The sequence below is a fragment of the Erythrolamprus reginae genome, chromosome 1, assembly GCF_031021105.1.
Source record: "Erythrolamprus reginae isolate rEryReg1 chromosome 1, rEryReg1.hap1, whole genome shotgun sequence".
Taxonomy (NCBI): domain Eukaryota; kingdom Metazoa; phylum Chordata; class Lepidosauria; order Squamata; family Dipsadidae; genus Erythrolamprus; species Erythrolamprus reginae.
The window spans coordinates 94143907-94165669 of NC_091950.1; the positions used below are offsets into that span (position 1 = coordinate 94143907).

At 39.0% G+C, this 21763-nt stretch overlaps 1 protein-coding gene across 1 annotated transcript in view; it reads left to right on the top strand.

Annotated features, from left to right (window-relative positions):
• The window catches only part of MYBPC3 (myosin binding protein C3), a 94391-nt gene that overhangs the window by 48704 nt on the left and 23924 nt on the right, over positions 1 to 21763 (top strand). Inside the window, exons 18-23 of the mRNA XM_070742170.1 lie at positions 744 to 909; positions 2086 to 2192; positions 4712 to 4741; positions 5119 to 5255; positions 15719 to 15878; positions 19629 to 19733. Of these exons, the coding sequence (XP_070598271.1) occupies positions 744 to 909; positions 2086 to 2192; positions 4712 to 4741; positions 5119 to 5255; positions 15719 to 15878; positions 19629 to 19733 (705 nt within the window). The remainder of the gene's footprint in view (positions 1 to 743; positions 910 to 2085; positions 2193 to 4711; positions 4742 to 5118; positions 5256 to 15718; positions 15879 to 19628; positions 19734 to 21763) is intronic.

Sequence of the window (21763 nt, forward strand, 5' to 3'; positions counted from 1 at the left end):
TTTTTTTGCCTCTACTTCAGAATTATTTTCACCTTACGAACCCAAGCAGCTGCTGCTGGGATGAAGGGGTTTCTTTTTTTCCCCTTTTTTGAAGAAAGAAAAGGGAGGGGCGGCTTGGATTAGGAAAGATTTTGCAGAGAACAACGTGCTTGCAAAAGCACTGAAAGGGTGTCTTTTTAAGAAAGAAAAGGGAGGGGCAGCTTGGAGGAAAGATTTTGCAGAGAACAACGTGCTTGCAAACTGAAAGGGTGTCTTTTTAAGAAAGAAAAGGGAGGGGCGCCCCCCTTGCCTTTCTTCCTTCCCACTCACCCTTTAGCCTAGCCTTGCTTCTTCCACCCGCCCCCTTTAGCTGCTCCTCCCTGCCCTCTGTTCGCCTCCCTTCTAAAGTTTGGGATTTTCTTGAAGGATTTGCACGCATTATTTGCTTTTACATTGATTCCTATGGGAAACATTGTTTCATCTTACGAACTTTTCACCTTACGAACCTCCTCCTGGAACCAATTAAGTTCGTATGATGAGGTACCACTGTATTCTGATAACAGCACTGCCTTACATATCAAATTGCATTACATTCTCACACATTCCTAAACATCTCTTCCTATTTCACCTTTTCCAGAAGAGATGGCTTTTTTCTTTAACTTTTTTATTTTTATTTTTTGTAAAAGCAACATCTACAATTTTGGTGTTTCCTACCTCTGACCTGTTGCAATCATGTTGATTTATTCCCCGATTCACAATCTCAGAAAAGAAACTAGAGGTTTACCAAAGTATTGCAGATCTGACTGTGAAGGCACGAGACCAGGCTGTGTTCAAATGTGAGGTGTCCGATGAGAATGTGAAGGGCATCTGGCTGAAAAATGGGAAAGAGGTCATCCCAAACAATCGGATTAAAATCTCTCATATTGGCAGGTACATTATACATTTTACAGTGATGTCAGAACATTGATTTTCTTAAGATTACTTATGTGGCATGAGAACAGTGATTCAAAGTTCACCATAATTGCAAGCAGAAAAAATATATATGAAAGCTAAAAATCCTAAATGATTCTTTTTTTAAGAAGATGCACAAGTAATTACGGTAATTAACAATTAAGTGACTTTGACATTTTTAAAAATCATACTTTTTTCAGATATTGGGAACATTTAAATATGGTCTTTTGGATTTTCAGTATTGAAAATTAAAAATAGGAATGCTAACAGTAGATGGGTTTCAATATTTGTTTTATTTTTGCTTTATAATTTAATCTTTTTTAAAAATTTCTCTGAGTTATGCTATTTCTCCCCCCCCCCAAAATTTATTGGTTATTCTGTGTCTGTATGGGTCTCTGTTTAATTGTTAAAAATTTATATAAGACAAAAAAAAATTCTTGAGTTATAGAAATATTGGCCTGGCATATATCTGTATTATGGCCTGATGATATATTTCGTCTCATTAGTAATTATGTTCTATTAAAATGCTTTAAATGTCAAATAGCTGGCAATTTATTAAATTATTAAATTTATTATTAATTAAGACTCATATGCTTCCCATAGACATTTGCAAAAAGTCATGTTTAATTTGTAATAATATATATGGTTTAAAGCATACATGGTTCATATTAAGCTCTAAAAATGTTTTTGAGTGACATAGGGGAAGGTTTCATAGGGAAGGTTTGCCTATTTGCCAATGACTCTAAAGTGTGCAATAGGGTTGATATTCCTGGAGGTGTCTGTAATATGGTAAATGATTTAGCTTTACTAGATAAATGGTCAAAGCAATGGAAACTGCAGTTTAATGTTTCCAAATGTAAAATAATGCACTTGGGGAAAAGGAATCCTCAATCTGAGTATTGTATTGGCAGTTCTGTGTTAGCAAAAACTTGCCAGACACCAACTTACCCCAATCAACATCTAAAAAGCCACTTGCAACAGCCAATACAAATAACACAGGCAGAACAACACACAGTCTGCTAGATAAAAGTTCCCTGAAGATGGACTCCAGCTCAGAAGACAAAATTTCTGATCCCATTGACCAGATTGGATTATGCAACATTATCCTGGGACATGTACATTCATCTTCATCCATGACAAATATTTGTTTTTCAGAATCCATAAGCTAACCATTGATGATGTTACCCCAGAAGATGAAGCTGATTATTCCTTTGTGCCTCAAGGATTTGCATACAATCTCTCAGCTCATCTGCGTTTTTTGGGTAAGTTTCATGGAATTACTTTTCAAACACCAGGTAAGAATGTGTAGCAGGATTTATCTGACTGTCTGTCTGTTTTTAAATGCACATTTCATGACTAAGCGATGGTTAGATCCTGTTGCTGAATATAACTTTTGAATTATATTACAGTTCCAACCCCACCATTGGGAAAAAAACACACAGAGTAGTAAAACATAATATAATATATACAAATATGCATACATATATATATAATATACACAATATATACAAAAATATGTAACCCTTCTCTGGTGCAGAGCTGAAGGGATTGGATACTGTAGCCTAGAGGTTAATTCTCTGCCTTACAAGGCAAAGGTTGCAGGTTCAAGTCCCAGTGAGGGTATTGCTAGCTGATGAGGCTCAAATAAGGCCGAAATAGATCTATCCTAGTCTCCCTTAATTTTCAAATTCAGAAAATAAACATGTGACATATATATATATATGACGGTCTTGGTATATTCGGGTTTCTTCCCGTGTAGGATTTAGAAATTTCTGGTGACATTTCAACGAGGTCCCACTTGTCATCTTCAGGCTGGTGCTTCTGTCCAGAAGCACCAGGCCTGAAGATGACAAGTGGGCCCTCGTCAAAACATTGCCAGACATTTCTAAATCCTACACGGGAAGAAACCTGAATATACCAAGACCGTCATACCTGTACCCGTGAAAATCTACAAAAACATAGATATGTCACATATTTTTTTGCTGAATTTGAAAATTAAGGGAGACTAGGATAGATCTATTTCGGCCTTATTTTGGCCTCATCAGCTAACCATACCCACTGGGACTTGAACCTGCAACCTTTGCCTTGTAAGGCAGAGAATTATCTTCTAGGCTACAGTATCCAATCCCTTCAGCTCTGCACCAGGGAAGGGTTACATATTTTTTGTGTCGAATATATATATAGTATAACTATATGAGTCCCCAGAGAGGGGCGGCATATAAATCCAAACAAACTAACAAACAAACAAATAATTTGATTTAGAAACATAATCCACAAACTCTCATCTTTTTAGCTGGCCTTTTTCAGCAAACTAGTTTCAATTTGGGAGAGTTCTATTAGAAGAAATGAGGCATGAAAAGAGGGTGCCTTTCTCTTTTTTCCCCTGTTGGTCCACCTTCCCCACTCAAAGTCACCTCCCAAACGTCTCCAGAAGACTGTTCTGGGAAGGATATATAAAGATGAAAGGCAACAGAAGATAAAGTGAATCAAGGAAAAATACTGCCACATTCCTTTCTTGGGCTAAAATTTCCCACAGATCTATTAAGCCAAAAGGATGAAAGTTGTTAATAAATTAACAACAGTAGAAATACAATTACTGCATAATGGCATATATAAGACAGATGTGGTATTTTATAAATCTTTGCATGTATACTACAAATACATGAGAAACAGACGTGAAGGTGAAATCAGAGAATAAAGTCTAAAGATATGAAAAGCAAGCAGGAAATCAAAGTGATAAAGGAATTCTTCGACCAAACCCTGCAGGCAGAATAGGCTAATTTTATTTTACACTGTTTTTGAAAAAAGCAAATGTATGATCATGATGGTCCAGAAAAAACAAGTAGTGGAACATAGTTTCAGAAGAATAATGATGAAACTGATTTCATTGCAAATGTTTATCAGCGACTCAACAAATGAATTCAAAAGTTCAATGTCACTGCTTTGTGTAGGGTTTTTTCTTTGCTCAGCTTTGGATATTTATAGTTGTTTGAAGGCTGTTAAACCTTAGAAAATATTATACCAGAAACATTTCATCAAATATTATTTCATCCTGCCTTGTCAAAACAGCTGTAGTGATTTTCAGGTCCTCTGCAGCCACAATGTCCTATTTACAGGAAAAATAAGGGACGGGCTGAAACCTTAGAACATGCTAGAGGGGTAGCAACTAAAAAGACAGTGGCTTGGCAATGGTGAGCCATCCATTCACCCTCTCCTCCCAGTCACCAAAGTCAGGCTTTGGAGTCAATGGCATAATGGCATTGGAGCCATTAGTGGAATGGAAGGGGAGGGGAGGGGAGGGGAGGGGAGGGGAGGGGAGGAGGAGAGGAGAGGAGAGGAGAGGAGAGGAGAGGAGAGGAGAGGAGAGGAGAGGAGAGGAGAGGAGAGGAGAGGAGAGGAGAGGAGAGGAGAGGAGAGGAGATAATTCTTTATTGGCCAAGTGTGATTGGATACACAAGGAATTTGTCCTGGTGCATATGCTCTCAGTGCATACAAAAGAAAAGATACATTTGTCGAGAATCATGAGGTACAGCACGTAATGATTGTCACAGGGTACAAATCAAACTTAAAAATCAAACTTGAATCATTATTAGATTAATTTTATTACTCTGCTTTGCAATCCCCTTCTCTGTCCTCTCACAGTCTCCTTGGCAACTCACATTCTTTCACAGTAGGTTATTTTTTCTAAAAAAATAATTAAATGCTTACTTCAAGTATGTAGCTGCCAAACATTTCATCATTTTTCCTTCTCCCCCGCCCCCCACCCTTTCTTTTCTTGCAGAGGTTAAGATTGACTTTGTGCCTAGACAAGGTAAGGACAACTTTTTATTTATTTATACTAATCTTTGAAATGAAAACCATGTGTGTGTGTGTGTGTGTGTATACATATATATAGCAAAAAAAATAAAGGGGACACTCAAATAACACATCCTAGATCTGAATGAATTAAATATTCTCATTGAATACTTTGCTGTGTACAAAGTTGAATGTGCACAACAGCATGTGAAATTAATTGTCAATCAGTGTTGCTTCCTAAGTGGACAGTTTGATTTCACAGAAGTTTGATTTATTTGGAGTTATATTGCGTTGTGTAAGTGTTCCCTTTTTTTTTTTGAGCAGTGTATATATTCTCCATTTTAGAAGAGCCCTTGTTTATGTCGTGAAATGGTTTCTATGCTTTTGCTGCAGAACCCCCCAAAATTCACCTGGACTGCATGGGGCAAACGCCGGACACCATTATTGTGGTAGCTGGAAATAAGCTGAGGCTTGATGTGCTCATCTCAGGGGACCCAGTCCCTGAAGTGATTTGGCAGAAAATAAACAAGGTAATACCAGTCTAAAAATGCCAGAGCTTCATAGCTGGTTCTTTAAATCAGGGGTCCCCAACCTCCCCAGTCCAGGGACCTGTACCAGGTCATGGCATGCCACACAGAAAAGCGAAGCCCCATCTACGGGATGAAGGCAGCACATGAAACCATGCTGTCTCCAAAAAGCCCCTCTCCATGGTGCCGAAAAGGTTGGGGGCCACTGTTTTAAATCACGGCTGCCTATATGGCTTATTACAAATTTCTTACTTGATTAAAGAATAAAAAATATCCTTACCAATAAAGGAGACTATTTGTAGGCCAGGATTGACATGAGGGGTCCCCTCTGAGCTTGGTTGTTTATTAACCTGGAAATATAGTTTTAATGTAAAATATGATAGAAATGTTTTCTTTTTAGTTCTCTAATCATATACTGTACATTATCTTGGCAATAAAATGCCCATTCAGTTTGGCTCTAAGCCTATTCACCTCCTCTGTTTCTAATATTCATCTGTAGACAGCTAAATTGGTACCATACTTGTACTTCAATCATCAAGATATTTGTTATGGCTTTGGGGAGAGAAATGTGAAAAAGAATTTGAATGCTAGTTGAGTATAAAGAAAAGTCAAATGAAAAATGCGGGGATAGATAATACAACAGAAATCTTGAATGGCATGAATTCTTCTTGCAGTAATTTATTGTTGTTCCTGCTCATATAAATTTAAGCCACAGTGGGGTTTTCTGGTTCATTTTTTGCTTCTGGATAAATCCTCATGTACTTTAAATGATTGTCACCTGACAATCTAAACAGGTATAAAGACTTTTGTTAATTGCTATCTGATCATTTACTCTGACTCATTGATTTTTGCAGCCTGAAATAATTGAGCATCAAGCTAAAAGGATTAATCCTACTATCCATCTTGAGTGACTTCTACTGAAGTCACATTATCTTTCAAAGAGCTGCTATAAGGATTCAGGAGTTTTGTTCTGCCCATGCCATTCTGATTGATCACAAAACCAATCCCTGTCCTGTTTTATTCATATGCCTTCATCGGGGAAACAGCATCAAGCAGTTCAGAGTATAACTCTCCTTCTTGTGCATAAGTACGACTTGCTTAGATTACAGAATGGCTTCTCAGATGTTTGAATGAAATTAGTCAGCCTAGAAAGGCACTTTTTATCTTTGTCTTAATTGTGTGCAAATCAAAGGGTTGCCTTCTTTTGTGTGAAGGTAAAACAACCCTTTCATGTGCCCTCTGGGTATTTCAATTCCTGTTAGCCACAGCCATTGGAGACAGTGGGAAAGAACTGAAGAACATCACTTTGAATATCAAGAGAAATCAAGTTAACTATATTTGTTTTAAGCCCTGATTTAGGGAACTGGTAATTCAAGTGCTGATGGTCATCCTTCAATGTTTGTACCTGTATTGTGATGTGAGATCACCCTTGCAAAAGTCTGGGGCAAGGCTGGTGACCATAACAGGCAGTAGTCTCGAAATAATGTGGTTTTAAAAAATGAAGATGACAGCTGCAAAATATTTCTCCCCCTCCCGAGAAGCTTCCATGACATAATATAGGTAAGGGGTCCCCAGTGAGGGGATGGGCACCAGTCCACAGTATACCAGCAACCAGACCACACAAACAAGCGAAGTCCTATCCACAGAATGCAGGCACCTCTGGTCCGTGAAAAAAACTTTATCCACTGAATTGGTCCCTACTGCCCCAAAAGTTGGGTACCACTGGCATAGTCTAAACAGCACTAGCCAGTATAGGAGTTGTGAGTGTTCTTTGTCCACCTCTAGTAATGTCAGATTCTGAGGGGGCCCCTCTGGATACCCTGGGAACAGTGGGGTGGCCAGATGATGCAGAGAGGGGGAGAGAGGGAGAAAGTGACCTGAGGAACCACCAGAGGGGGCAGATATGCCAATAAGGGAGTGGTCCTAGTTGGAGGATGAAGAAGACATTAGAGGGGATAATCCACTCATAGATGCTAGATATCGGAGGTTTCTCAGAAGACAACAGGACTTGTATAATAAAAAGAAATAAGCTTGCAGCTTTACTTCTTAGGGACTTGATGCCACTCCCAGCCAGTATAAAAGCTAAGGATTTGGGGAAATTTGGGGTGGGGTTTCAACATTGCTTCATGGAAGCTGTGTCAGAGTTCAGGTGCTCGAAAATGCCCCTGCCCCTGATTTCTGCCTTGCTTAAAAACTCTTTGCCAGACGCTGCATGACTGTTAGAAAATTGGTGAGCTGATTTTTCTCTTCTATACTGCATTCCCTTTCTTATCTCGAGGAATGCCATTAGGCCAAAGTTGGCACCTTTCCTGGAACCTAATCTGATTATTTCGCCTCAGAGAAAAAATACTCCCTGACATTTTATTCAGTCTGCTCTCTGTTTTATACTGCATTTCATAAGAAAGAGTGTAATTTTAAACTGAAAATAGTGAGTTTTAGCTGGTGGTTTCACTCCGACAGCCCAGGAATAGAACAAGAAGCTATTACAGCAATAGTCTTTTATATATAGCTCCTATTACCTGATGGAGATGCTTTTTTTTTTTAAAGATACTTTCCCTCATTGGGTCACCAGTTTATAAAGATAGTTAGAAAATGTGTACTTTAACATATCTATTAGTTAGATGAAATGAGTCTTATTGGTGTATGTTACATAAATAGATTGCACAAAAGAAATTATACAAATTCCATATATATTTGTGTATAAGCCAATCTGTCAATGACACAACTGTCATTTTTTAAATACCATGGAAAAGGCACCATCTGATGAGCAAGCCCTCGACATTTTTTGTTTTAATTTTGACAATTGGTTTATCTGCAGGTGGCTCAATGTTTGTGCATTGACTCATTGTATTTTTGGGTTAGAAATTTGGATTAGAATGTCTGTTTATCCACAGATGGGCTTATACATGACCATTTACAGTGTTTTTAAAGACTTAAGGGGAAAACCTGCTATATATGTTTGCAGATAAACTAATTTATGGAAAAGATGAACCCAATTTGGGAGCTGTATTTTGGCACCTAAAATTCTTGGCTTTTCTAAAAATTCAGTAGTAGTATTTAAAGTATATAATTACTTGTAATTCTTGATCATCTACAAGCGGCTCCAAAATTCTCGGTGGTTGCATGAAACAACATAGCTTTTAGTTATTACAAGAAGTGTCAAAAATTCAAGAAAATGTACTGGATTATTTATAACATCTTAAAGTCATTTAAGAGTTAATAACACATACTTTTTATTATTTATAATAAAAAATTATGTGTTATTAACTCTTAAATGACTTTTAAGATGTTTAGCTCACCTTTTATGTTTGGAAAGAACAAGGCTGACCTCTTCTGGTATGTATTTTTAATGCTAGTTCACTTTCTCCATATTCTTTCTGAGAATTTATGCTTTGAACCCTTTTTTAAAAAATTCATCGTTTCCTGTGTTTAGCATTTTCTCTCTTCTGCATCGTGATCTCAATCTTTCATTTCACAAGGACATGTTTATTTAAATGCAGTAACGAATCAATTTAAGAAAGTTCTTTCCCGCAGCACTGTTCCTCGTGATGGTAAAACTAACCATCAGCCTTGGAGATAACATAAAATTGGTTAAATATGCTGATGATCCATACCCTGCCAAATTCCAAATCCCTATGATCTGAGAAAACAGTTCTGTCCTTATCAGGTGCAGGTATGTTAAAAGCAAGGTTTGATGGCTTCTTCCCACTTTATTTTCCTGACTCTAATCATGTCCTATCACCCAATCATCAGTTAATAAAAAACATCTATCAATCACTTTCTTTAATGTGAGATGGAGATTGCGATGGGGATGAAGCACATTTTAATAAATTTTGTCCCCTACCTGAATTCATGCTGGTTTTGCACAAATGTCGATGGAGATTCTTAGTCATCCAGGTCATGGTTGTCCCCAAGGTGCTTTTTCAAGAGGCAACTGGACTTTCTGTTTTTTCTTTGAAGAAGTTTTGCTTCTCATCCAAGAAGCTTCTAGGGTGAGAAGTTCCTTGGATGAGAAGCGAAGAAGAATCAGAAATCCAGTTGACTCTTTGAAAAGCACCTTTGGAAATTGCACAAATATTTATTGCACATGTACATTCAGAAGTCCAATTATTAAGTGTCACTTGCTCATTATTAGGCTCCCTTGGCAGATATGGTAGGTTTAGCACTATTGCGAAAGCACAGTTACCTCTTTAAACAGATAATTGGGCGTCCTCCTCGATCCACAGCTCTCATTAGAGAAACATCTTTCAGCTGTGGCGAGGGGAGCATTTACCCAGGTTCGCCTGGTGCACCAGTTGCTCACACACTCACTGCTCACTGCTCACAGTCACTCATGCCCTCATCACCTCGAGGCTCGACTACTGTAACGCTCTCTACATGGGGCTACCTTTGAAAAGTGTTCGGAAACGATCAGTTTCCGGTCACAATTCAAAGTGTTGGTTATGACCTCTAAAGCCCTTCATGGCACCAGATTATCTCAGGGACCGCCTTCTGCTGCACGAATCCCAGTGACCAGTTAGGTCCCACAGAGTGGGTTTTCTCCGGGTCCCATCAACTAAACAATGTCGCTTGGCGGGACCCAGGGGAAGAGCCTTCTCTGTGGCGGCCCCGGCCCTCTGGAACCAACTCCCCCCAGAGATTAGAATTGCCCCCACCCTCCTTGCCTTTCATAAGCTGCTTAAAACCCACCTCTGCCGCCAGGCATGGGGGAACTGAGATATTATTTTCCCTAGGCCTCTACAATTTTATGCATGGTATATGTGTATGTATGTTTGGTTTTTATAATAATGGGTTTTTAACTGTTTTTAGTATTGGATTATTATTATATGCTGTAATATTACTGTTGTTAGCTGCCCCGAGTCTGCGGAGAGGGGCGGCATATAAATCCAATAAATTAAATAAATAAATAAATAATAGATAAACTCAAATAATAGCTGCAGGTATTTTATCTTACAGCTCTGTTTCTACCCTATCTAGTGAAATCTCTTAGCCAACTCTCTAAATCCAGGACCTTCTCAAAGACTTCATACTAAACAGTGAGGATCCGCCCTCAGAAAAATAGACTCCCCCACTCTCCATAGGGACATGAAAGACACTACTCTAGGACCAGAATAAAGGGGCCATGTCTATACCAAAGCTAGCCAATAGATGCCAGACTGATCCTACCAGAATTGTTAATAAAACATCTCAGACTGTATCCATAGCAAAACCAAAGGGGAGAAACCCCTGTGATGCTGATAGAGCTAAGTATGACTGCTTCAGATATAGGGTGGAAACTGCGTGACCACACATCAGAAGAGATTACGGGATTGTGTTGCTTGTGTTGCAATTCAATGCAAGCGAGAAAAGTTTCATATCTTTCATGATCAGCGGAGCATAGAATTTGAACCTGTTTTGTTTTTCTGGATAACAATTTTATTTAAACCACTTGGTGGCACAGTGGTTTAGAATGCAGTATTGCAGGCTTACTCTACTCACAGCCTGGAGTTCAATCCTGACTGGCTCAAGCTTTACTCAAGCTTTTAATGACTCAAGGTCATTTTACTGACCTTCTGAGGTCAGTAAAATGAGGACCCAGATTGTTGAGGGCAATATGGTGACTCTGTAAACCTCCCAGAGGATTGCTGTTAAAGCAATATGGGCAATATATAAGTTTAAGTGCTATTACTATTGAGCTGGGGTGGCACAGCAGGTAGAGTGCTGTACTGCAGGCCACTGAAGCTGACTGTAGATCTGTAGGTCAGTGGTTCAAATCTCATCACTGGCTCAAGGTTGACTCAGCCTTCCATCCTTCCGAGGTGGATAAAATGAGGACCCGGATTGTGGGGGAAATAGGCTGGCTCTGTTAAAAAGTGCTATTGCTAACATGTTGTAAGCCACCCTGAGTCTAAGGAGAATGGCGGCATAAAAATTGAAGAAAGAAAGAAAGAAGGAAGGGAAGGAAGGAAGGAAGGAAGGAAGGAAGGAAGGAAGGAAGGAAGGAAGGCCTGGTCCACGTATTTGCAATGGCAAGAAGAACTCAAAGTCTTCTTTGCATCAGTCTTAATAATTCACAATTAGGATTCAGCTTTTACAAACAAAATCATTTTAAAGCAGAATTAGACCACCTTTTTTGTGGGTAAAAACAGTTTTCCCTTTCTCTCTTCCTCCCAGCCTCCTAAGTTTTCATTTCCTAATTCTAAGCCCAGTTTTTAAAAAATCCCTGAGACTGGTTCTAACCACAACATGTTCTAATATGTGTCAGTGGCATTTACTTAATCTTATTTCAAAGTGGCGAATACCTAAATCCCCTGCTTTACCTTGCCTTGCCTTCCTGCAAATCTGTACCCAAACAAACATCCTTCTCCCCACTTAAGTACAAAGTACAAAATAAAAGATAGTATTTCCCATCTCTTACACTTCATGCCCTTCTATGCATATATTGTTTTGCCAAGTGAGTCTGAGAGGTAAGAGTGACTTAATAATAGCTACAAATATGTATACAACACTGCAAAACTTCCCATTTGTTTTGGCAGCAAATCTCCATTACTTCCCAACTCCATGTAAGCCAGTAATGCTAGTGGGTCAACAGTTCATATTTGAGCCTATTTTCTGAACCATGTCAACAGTTTGCTATGATCAATACATGGAATGCACTATCTGACTCTGTGGGTTCTTCCCCAAATCCCAAAAACTTTAAGCTTAGAGGGTGTAGAATCAACCTCACCCCATTCCTAAGAGGTGTGTAAGGGGCGTGCATAAGTGCACCAGCATGCATACCGTCCTTGTCCTGCTGTCCTATTGTCCAAATACCTACTTGCTTTTGTTTATGTTTATACTATACCTATTATCTTGTACTCATTTTGACAAACAAACAAATATTAGCTTAGGAGATGAAAGACCAGGTGAGACACTGAGAAAACATTCTTTCAAAGGTGAACTTCAATTTTATCTGGAAAAGGTCTGTCCATTGGTGTTGTATTTGCTTGACTATGAAACAGTGTGATCAGTAATATATATAAATATATATATATATATGGTATATTTTACTATTGAGATTATTTAAGCCTTCATTTTAAGATTAGGGAAGGATTGCCATGAAAAAAATCTATGTGGTTCCTGGGAGTTGAAAACAACTTGATTGCACATAATCAGTCTCAAACAGTTATATTCTTCATCTTATCTGAGGGGTTCTTCTCTAAAACAATATTTTTGTGGCAGCTAGGTAAAATCATTTAATAACAAATCTGGCCAATTTCCTTGATTTTAAACACGAAGCCTATTTTTTCCCCCCTTTGCTTCATTTCTCTTTCAGAATAATGAACTGGAACTAATAAAAGGTGGCTCAAACTCTATGGATCTTAAGGGCACATGTGGCGATTTGACTAACAACGAGAAGGCAAGTCTTTCATTTTTCAAACTGTCAGGCAGATAAAGCTCCCATTTGACAAATGTTTGCAACCCAGGGATCCCTGCAGTAATTCAGAGGTTCAGAATAGTTATGTAAATTTTTTAACTTGCAATAATAACAGCTTTAGAGCTTTTAATTTGAATTATTTCTCTGGACTCAGTTGTGCTTAAAGTACTATTTCTTCAACTGTTGAAACATTGGCACTTTTTTTAGCTCCCAATGATGAAGTAGCACCCATTTGAAAGGGCAGTCTTGTGCAAATAAGCGTGTACTTCTGTGCAAGCATAAGTTGTCTAGCAATAATCCCACATTGGCTTTGGAATGACTTTGCTGATCCTTTGTTAGCCATGCAGAAAGATAAATGAGGAAAAAAGAAAATAAGCCCTTCTAGACTTCCTTATTTTTCAAATGATGGGGTAGAAAGACCACAATTATTTTCTTAGGATCAATCTGGATCAGTTCCAAAGAGTATTCAGTGTATCCAGATTTTAGCTATTTAGGGAGGAAAACAATTCTTTTATTCCTTGCTACTCTCAGCTCCTTACTGTAGGACTGACTCCAGAATATTAAGTGATGTAAGATAAACTACATGAAATTCTCATCAGCACGCCTGCTCAGTTAAAAATGAACCAAATTATTTCCTTGATTTCATTTTAATTATAAATAATTTTTGCATGAGCACTTTAAGTGAAAAAGGGCTCCTAGCATATTTAAATTTTGTAGAAGGGAGGCTAAAATGTTTAGCATATATTTGTATTGCATCATTAAGCTGATGCTGAGATCAGAGAGATTGAAAGGTTTAAGAAAATTCTGACAGACTGGGATGCATGGTTGGTGACTTGCCAGATGTTCAGTACAATTCTTCCAGTATCGTTCCCTTCTAATTTTCTCAAAAAAAAAAAGAAAGCAATTACCAATCACTCTCCTTCCTATAAATATAGTGAATGTACAGAATTTTTGTGTCTGTGCAATATATGTATACAGAGTTATATTTATACAGAGATAGTGAATACATTAAAATGTCCATGTATTCAAGAAGATGAGCCCTCTTTAAAAATAAACACCTTATTCCTTTCATTTTTGTCAGTTCGGCTCAGTTATGTCTGTTGCAGCTATCTTACAGAATTCTTTCAGTGGAAAGGGGTTAGAATGTTAGTGTTGAAGGATGTCAGTAATTTTGGAACCTCATTGAAATGTGGGTGTTATTTACTATTTTTCTTACTTTGAAGAATCCACATTACTGTATTTTTCAATAAGTTCTCCTGAATATATTTCCATCAGTTGAGGTAAAACGCAAAGGATTTTGTTGTACTTATTCATTTGGACTATTTGGAAGCCAATTTAAGAGGTGAAAAAAACCCCAACCTTTAGTTTTCCAGTGTTGAAATTTACAAAGGAAAATGCTCAGCAAAAAAAAGTAGGAAGCCTAGGAGAAAAATAGTAATAAAAGATCCTTGTCTGCTGTGTTTTGAACCAATATCTTCTTATAGATCAAGCAAATATCATAACCAATGGTGAGTTCTACTTACCTTCTCTAATGGTTCGTATCACACAGATACGAACTAGCCACTTTAAGGAAGTGGCGACTGGAGAACCGATAGGGGGTGTGGCCAGACGGTCATCACTGCCGATTTGGCGAGCGGAGGCAAATTTATAAGAGCAGTTTCTGCTCTGGCAATCTCATGCTACTCACCAGAGCCTACAAAACTTTTGCCAGACCCATCCTTGAATACAGTACATCTGTCTGGAACCCATACCACATCTCAGACATCAACACCCTTGAAAATGTCCAAAGATACTTCACCAGAAGAGCCCTTCACTCCTCCACTCGAAACAGAATACCCTACGAAAGCAGACTATCAATCCTAGGTCTAGAAAGCTTAGAACCACGTCGCCTAAAACACGATCTAAGTATTGCCCACAAGATCATATGCTGCAACGTTCTACCTGTCAATGACTATTTCAGCTTCAATCGCAACAACACAAGAGCACGCAACAGATTCAAACTTAATATTAACCGCTCCAAACTTGACTGTAAAAAATATGACTTCAGCAACCGAGTTGTCGAAGCGTGGAACTCATTACCTGACTCAGTAGTGTCAACCCCTAACCCCCAAAACTTTTCCCTTAGACTATTTACGATTGACCTCTCCAGGTTTCTTAGAGGTCAGTAAGGGGCGTGCATAAGTGCACCAGTCTGCCTTCCGTCCCCTGTCCAATTGTCTCTCCTTATCTCATTTATCTTTTCTTCCTTTCAAATATGTTCACCTATACTTTTATATCTTTTCTTCTATTCTTTTCTTTACTTATATTATTACATATCTTCCTCTTCAATGTGTATTATGTATTGGACAAAATAAATAAATAAATAAATAAAATAAAAATAGTTGAAGCAGATATTAGTAAGATGGAGAGTTTCAACCGCTAAACTAAATTATTCCCTGAGTGGGGATGTTTCTCACACTACATAAAGTTTGCTAAAAGAAAATATCTAGCAGCAGCATCTAGATAGCAGTCCTTGTGCTGACAGTAACTGGTAAACATAGATTTTAACATAGATCAGAAAAATGAATAGAATAGAATAGAATAGAATAGAATAGAATAGTGTGATTAGACATACGAGGAATTTGCCATTAATGCATATGCTCTCAGTGTACATAAAAGAAAAGATACATTTGCCAAGAATCTTGAGGTACAGTACAGATGAGAGGATCACATTTGCAATAGGCTAGGTTCATGTAGAGGATGACATCTAATCCTATCCTCTCGAAATGATGGGTGGATCATTCTTGCAACAGGACAATCTGGCCATGTGAATATGCCCTTGGAAGCCCTCACTCCATCACTTCCTGATAACTTTTCCCAGCTGTTTCTTCTCCAGACCATCTGTTAAAATATACATACATATTTCTGCCTGCCTACCTATTTCTTTTTCTCTTTTACATATTCATATGATCATGGTGCAAATATAACCCTAGTAACGTGTGCCAATCTATTGAAATGCTAATTTAAAACTTGGTATGATTCCATGCACCCGCTGAAATTAACTTACTTTGTTTTTAAAACTTGCTCACAGCCATTTCCTGATTCGGAAGGTCGAGCCCATGTGGAAACACATGAAGACCATTGTGTATTTACTATTGAAGGAGCTGAGAAGGAAGATGAAGGAATCTACAGAGTTACACTGAAAAATCCAGCTGGGGAAGACACAGCTGATATCACTGTAAAAGTTATTGGTAAGCAAGTGGATATTAGTACATGAAGTCTTTGTCAGTCATTCATCTCATGTCTTTATATTTTTATTTATTTATTTATTTATTTATTTTATTTGTCATACAAATATAGCATTGTATTGTAGAAGAAACAACAGAGTCTGGTAGTGAATTCCAGGCGTTGACCACTCTATTGCTGAAATCATATTTTCTGCAGTCTAGTTTGGTGGGATTTACATTTAGTTTGTATCTTTTATTTTTTAATTTTATTCATTTGTCCAATACATAAATACATAGGAAGAAAATAGACATGTGATAATATAAAAGAGGGTGAAGGTGAACTTAGAGGAGAGGATATATGAAAGAAAGAGAATATATATGATAAGTGAGAGAAAGGAAAGACAATTGGACAGGGGACGAAAGGCACACCAGTGCACTTATGTACGCCCCTTACTGGCCTCTTAGGAACCTGGAGAGGTCAATCGTGGAGAGTCTAAGGGAGAAGTGTTGTGGGTTAGGGATTGACACAATTGAGTCCGGTAATGACTTCCGCGCTTCAATAACTCGATTGTTGAAATCATATTTTTTACAGTCAAGTTTGGAGCGGTTCGTATTAAGTTTGAATCTGTTGCGTGCTCTTGTGTTATTGCGGTTGAAGCTGAAGTAGTCATTGACCGGTAGGAAGTTGCAGCATATGATCTTGTGGGCAATACTCAAATCGTGTTTTAGGCGCCGCAGTTGTAGGCTTTCTAGGCCCAGGATTGTTAGTCTATTTTCGTAGGATATTCTGTTTCGAGTGGAGGAGTGAATGGCTCTTCTAGTGAAATATCTTTGGACATTTTCAAGGGTGTTGATGTCTGAGATGTGGTATGGGTTCCAGACAGATGAGCAGTAGTCTAGCATGGGTCTGGCAAAAGTTTTGTAGGCTCTTGTGAGTAGTGTTAGATTGCCTGAGCAGAAGCTGCGTAGGATCAGGTTAACAACTGTAGAAGCTTTTTTGGCGATATTGTTGCAGTGGGCTTTTGCATGCTCTTGGGTTGTTGTTGTTAAAGGTGAAGTAGTAGCTAACAGGGAGTATATTGTGATATATGATTTTATGAACAACAGTTAAATCAGTTCAGTGGCAGTGTAGCTGGAGAAGAGACTCAGCAAATGGGACTACCCAATTCAACTCATTCCTATGTCAGTGTTTCTCAACCTTGGGCATTTTAAGAGGTCCGGACTTCAACTCCCAAAATTCTCCAGCCAGCTATGTTGGGTTTTGAAGTCCAGATTTTTTAAAATGCCCAACATTTAGAAACACTGCTGTAAGTAAAACTCCAATTAAGGGAGAAACTGCAGTGGCTGAGTCTCCACTTTCAGTGAGTGGTTTTCAGGGAATAACAACAATCTCTGTGCAATTGTTGCCTAAATTAGCTCTTTTTTGTCATCTGTAATGAGCTGAGATCATCTCAGAAACACTCATACATAGTAAATACACCTTTTAAATATATTTCTTGGTCGCTTGGCTTGGTGATTACTTGTTCTCCGCTATCATTATTTTTGGGTTGAATAAAGTTGTATTTTCTATCTCATGTCATTTAAAAATATAGCACGTGGGAGAAGTCCCAACAAATTGGCTTTCTTTTCACTTTCAAGTACTGTATTAATATGATCATGCCATTTGTTTTACAGATGGAGAAATGTTGTGACTAATAGAGTAGTTACAACAGGAACACCCCCGCTCCCTTCAAAATGTTACTAAGAAACTTTTTTTAGTTTTAAGAAGGAATTGTTTGACATAAATACCAATACAATAATGCAAGTTCAACAAAAGGCAGCAAAAACCTGCAATATTGCTTAGGCCCAAAGCTCCTTCATAAGCTTAACTCAAAATTACAGTACATTGTTCAGTGATGCTTTATTGTTGTTGTTGTTGTTGTTGTTATTATTATTATTATTATTATTTATTAGAGTCATTATTATTTATTAGCGTCATTATTATTTATTAGAGTCATCTAGTCCAACCCACCACCACACATACCACACACATTCAAGCAGGAGTTCCTATACTGTTTGAGAGAGATGGTAATCCAATCTCCCCTTGAAGTTCGCCAGTGTTGGGGCTCTCACAAGCTGTTCCACTGGTTGATCGTTCTCACCGTCAGAAAATTTTTCCTCACTTCCAGGCTGAATCGCTCCTTCAAGCTGTTGTGACTTAAGCCACTGTTTTTCAACCTTGATGACTTTAAGGCAGGTTGCTGGCTAGGGAATTCTGGGAATTGAAGTCCACCTATCTTAAAGTCCCCAAGATTGGGAAACACTGGCTTAAGTCACTACATTGTCACTGAAAGATTTTGGGATTATCTCCCTTGAGATTCAAATTTAGAGAGAGAGAGAGAGTTGAAGTGAATTCCTTCTACAACAGTCTATTTTTCTCAACTATTTGCTTTCAGGACGGGCAAAACAATGTTGATGGAACAGTAACATTCTCCCCTTCTGAAACTAGAGATAATATGTAGCCACATAGTGTTGAACACCTCCTACTCTTGCATTTCTCTAAGAATCTTTTAAAATAATGGGAAATTGTCTCCGGAGCCAGAGAGATGCTGCCTAGCGTTTGCGCGTTCTCCGGCTTCTGATTGTGGCCGGAAGTTTGGCTTTTGGCAACGTGCCAAGTCGGCACGCTGCCTGATGGACTTGGGGGGAGGTCCTGAGCCACCCTATTTAAGGGCGGCTTGAAGCAACCTCCTCCTTTTTCCCTCATCATCCGGAAGCAAACACCCGCCCGCCCTCTTCTATCATATAGTGTGCCTGGAAGGGGTCACCTAGGGGCTGAATAGGAATTTTTTGCGGCCTCTCCTACGGTTGTGGCCATTTTTTTGCCTATTCCACACTGATGTTAAGGATGGACTGGTTAGGGGGTGCGGTGCAATGTAGACATACATTTGGTCAATTTGGCTTCCCTTTGGTCACTGGGGTTGGCAGGTTAGGGGCGGAAATGGGCAGTAGGAGCAACTGTGCATTCTCCTTTTGGGCATCTTTTCAAAGATGATGGGCCGCCTCTCCCCATGAACTATAGGTTGGTGCAACTTTGGGTATTGGAGGGGGGATGCCCATGAGACTCACCTTATCCAATTTCCTCTGGGGATTGGAGGGTGAGCTCCTCCCACACGATTATGGGCGTGGCTCAGATCCAGGTTAAGGTGGCTACCTTCACCTGGTTCAGCAAGGAGTTATGTCCAGTAGTTGCCTATGAATATTTTGACAGGTAATTTCCACCTCACTAGTTGTTGGCCTCTGCAGATCCTTTGGTTAGTTTGATTGATGCTACTTAAATTGATTTTATTTAAATTTATGCTAATTAATAAAATGACCCTATATTAATTCCAGCTACTGTCTCAGCATCGTTATTCCACTTCTGGGGCAATAGGCAGCTGTCATCACTATACTGCATAGGAGCAAGTTCTTTTAAAAGATAAGGTTCTAATAAGCACTAGCATATACAGTACAGTGGTACCTCTAGATATGAGCTGCTCCACATGCAAGTTACGAGCCGCGACGTGAGCGAAATTTCTGTTCGACACCCGAGCTCAAATTCGGGATACGAGCCGAGCTTATGCTAGGTGGCGCAAGAATCTCCTTGCTTCCGGTTATCTCGCCGCGAAAAACAAAGTCTAAAGGCATTCGTTCGAGATGCGAGTTGATCAACTTACGAGCTCGGGTCTGGAACAAATTAAATTCGTATGTCAAGGTACCACTGTACTTTGGTCTCATTTTTCCCTCTATCTCCAGATATACCTGATCCACCAGAAGCTCCTAAAATCAGTGATGTTGGTGAAGACAACTGCATAGTACAGTGGCAGCCACCTAAGTATGATGGAGGACAGCCAATATTGGGTAAGAATAGACAATAATCTTAACAGAAGAATTTTTTAATTGGAACAGACATTCCTTGTCAATTGCTTATAGAAAATAAATGAATAAAATGGCAGGGCTGTGAAGTGCCTTGGATCTGTTTCAAAAAACATGCTTTGGAATGTGTGGACATATAAAATAGCATCTGTCTGTAACTGCTTAAAGCAGATCATTTTTCTGAAAATCGCAGCTTAGGGATCCTAGAAAAAACACATGGCTACTATTAAGCATTGCAGAGAAGTGCAACATACATGCCTTGTAGGCTCCAAAGCACCTGTTTCGAAGAGAATCAGATAGTGCTTTGATTTCTCTTGTCATTTCAAGGTCAACATACCCACAACATGCTGCCTAAGGTATAAAAAAAGGAAATAGGAGCACCACCTCTGTATAAAGTGTCCAGAGTGGAAGCTCATAATAAAAGATCCAACTTTCATGAACCAGTGGTTTCAATCAATTTATACGGAAAGAGTAAATAGAAATCACCCTCTTATTTCTTCTGCAAAACATTTTTCAGCACAGAGCTCACTTTTCAAAGGGACTAGTAACCATCAAGAGAGGAAGGAATTGTCATCAGAACAGATAGAGTTTAAGCTAGCAGTCTTGTAACACTGGCATGGTTAAACACATTATGATCGGACTGTCTATCTTTTGATGAGACTGTAGACAAAAATAACACTGGCATTATGCAGCTCAAATGGTTTTAATGAGGCATTCCCAGTGAAGGGTGACCAAAATTTTTACTACCACACTGTGGGCGTGGCTTATTCAGGACGCCCTGCATTTTTTTTCAACATCTTTCAGTGCAAATTGGGTACTCTGGGGTGGAGCTCTGTTTTTGCTACCCCACTACGTTCCCCCGCCTCCCCCGGCTGGGCAGCAGCCCACCCCTGGGCATATGGAACTAAGTCTCTTGTTAATACATTACGTGTATTGGCTGCAATGGAGCCATATTCCTGTCCCTGATTCTACTAGCTCCACCCACTGACTTGTATTTGTATTTGTATTTATTAGATTTGTATGCCGTCCCTCTCCGAAGACTCGGGGCGGCTAACAACAATAAAAAAAGACAATGTGAACAAATCTAATATTAAAAATAATCTAAAAAACCCCAATTTAAAGAACCAGTCATACATACAAGCATACCATGTATAAATTCTATAAGCCTAGGGGGAAGGGAAAATTTCAATTCCCCCATGCCTGACGACAGAGGTGGGTTTTAAGGAGCTTGCGAAAGGCAAGGAGGGTGGGGACTTGTTGAATGGAAGCAGAGATCTGAACAGGAAGATTGATTAATGAGTTTCAATTTGGGGACTACATCAGTGGTGGGTTGCTCCTGGTTTGGAGCAACGCCGTGGCAGTGGCAAGAGGCTCCGCCCACCTGCTCAGGATGCTTCTGCGCATGCGCAGAAGGGTCATGTTTGTCACACATGAGCCAGTAGCAACGGGTTTTAGAACCCACTACTGCTCTACACAGACCCGCCACTTGGAATTCTAAATGAGGTGCAGGCATTATATTTCACATTTACATGTTTAATTTGAAAAGCAATGGACTTTATAATATTTCTTTCATACAGCATACGTATACATGTAATCAAGCTACGCATTTCGGTGTAAAAATAATTCTTGCTATCACTCGCAGAGAAAACACTTCAGTGCTGAAGTTGACTAGAAGAGGATAAGCTCTATTGAATAATATCAGATCTCCTCCAGAGCAATATTGCATCGGATTGCCTTGCATAAAGTTCAGTCCTATATGTAGACCTTGGGAAGTCTTATCACATTCACAACTGCAAGTTCTGCATCTTCTTGCTGTAATTGGGTGTTAAAAATAGAAGCAGAAACCTGCGGGGAGGGGGATTTCAATCCCCATGAATAGTTTACCCTACTTCTAAAGTTTAGATTTCTTAACTAGAGGAATAATTGGTTAGGCTGTTGACTAGGCATGTTTTATTTCAATTGATATGCAAGTGAGTGAGTTTTTAATAGTTTGTGTATCATTATTGGGCTAAATA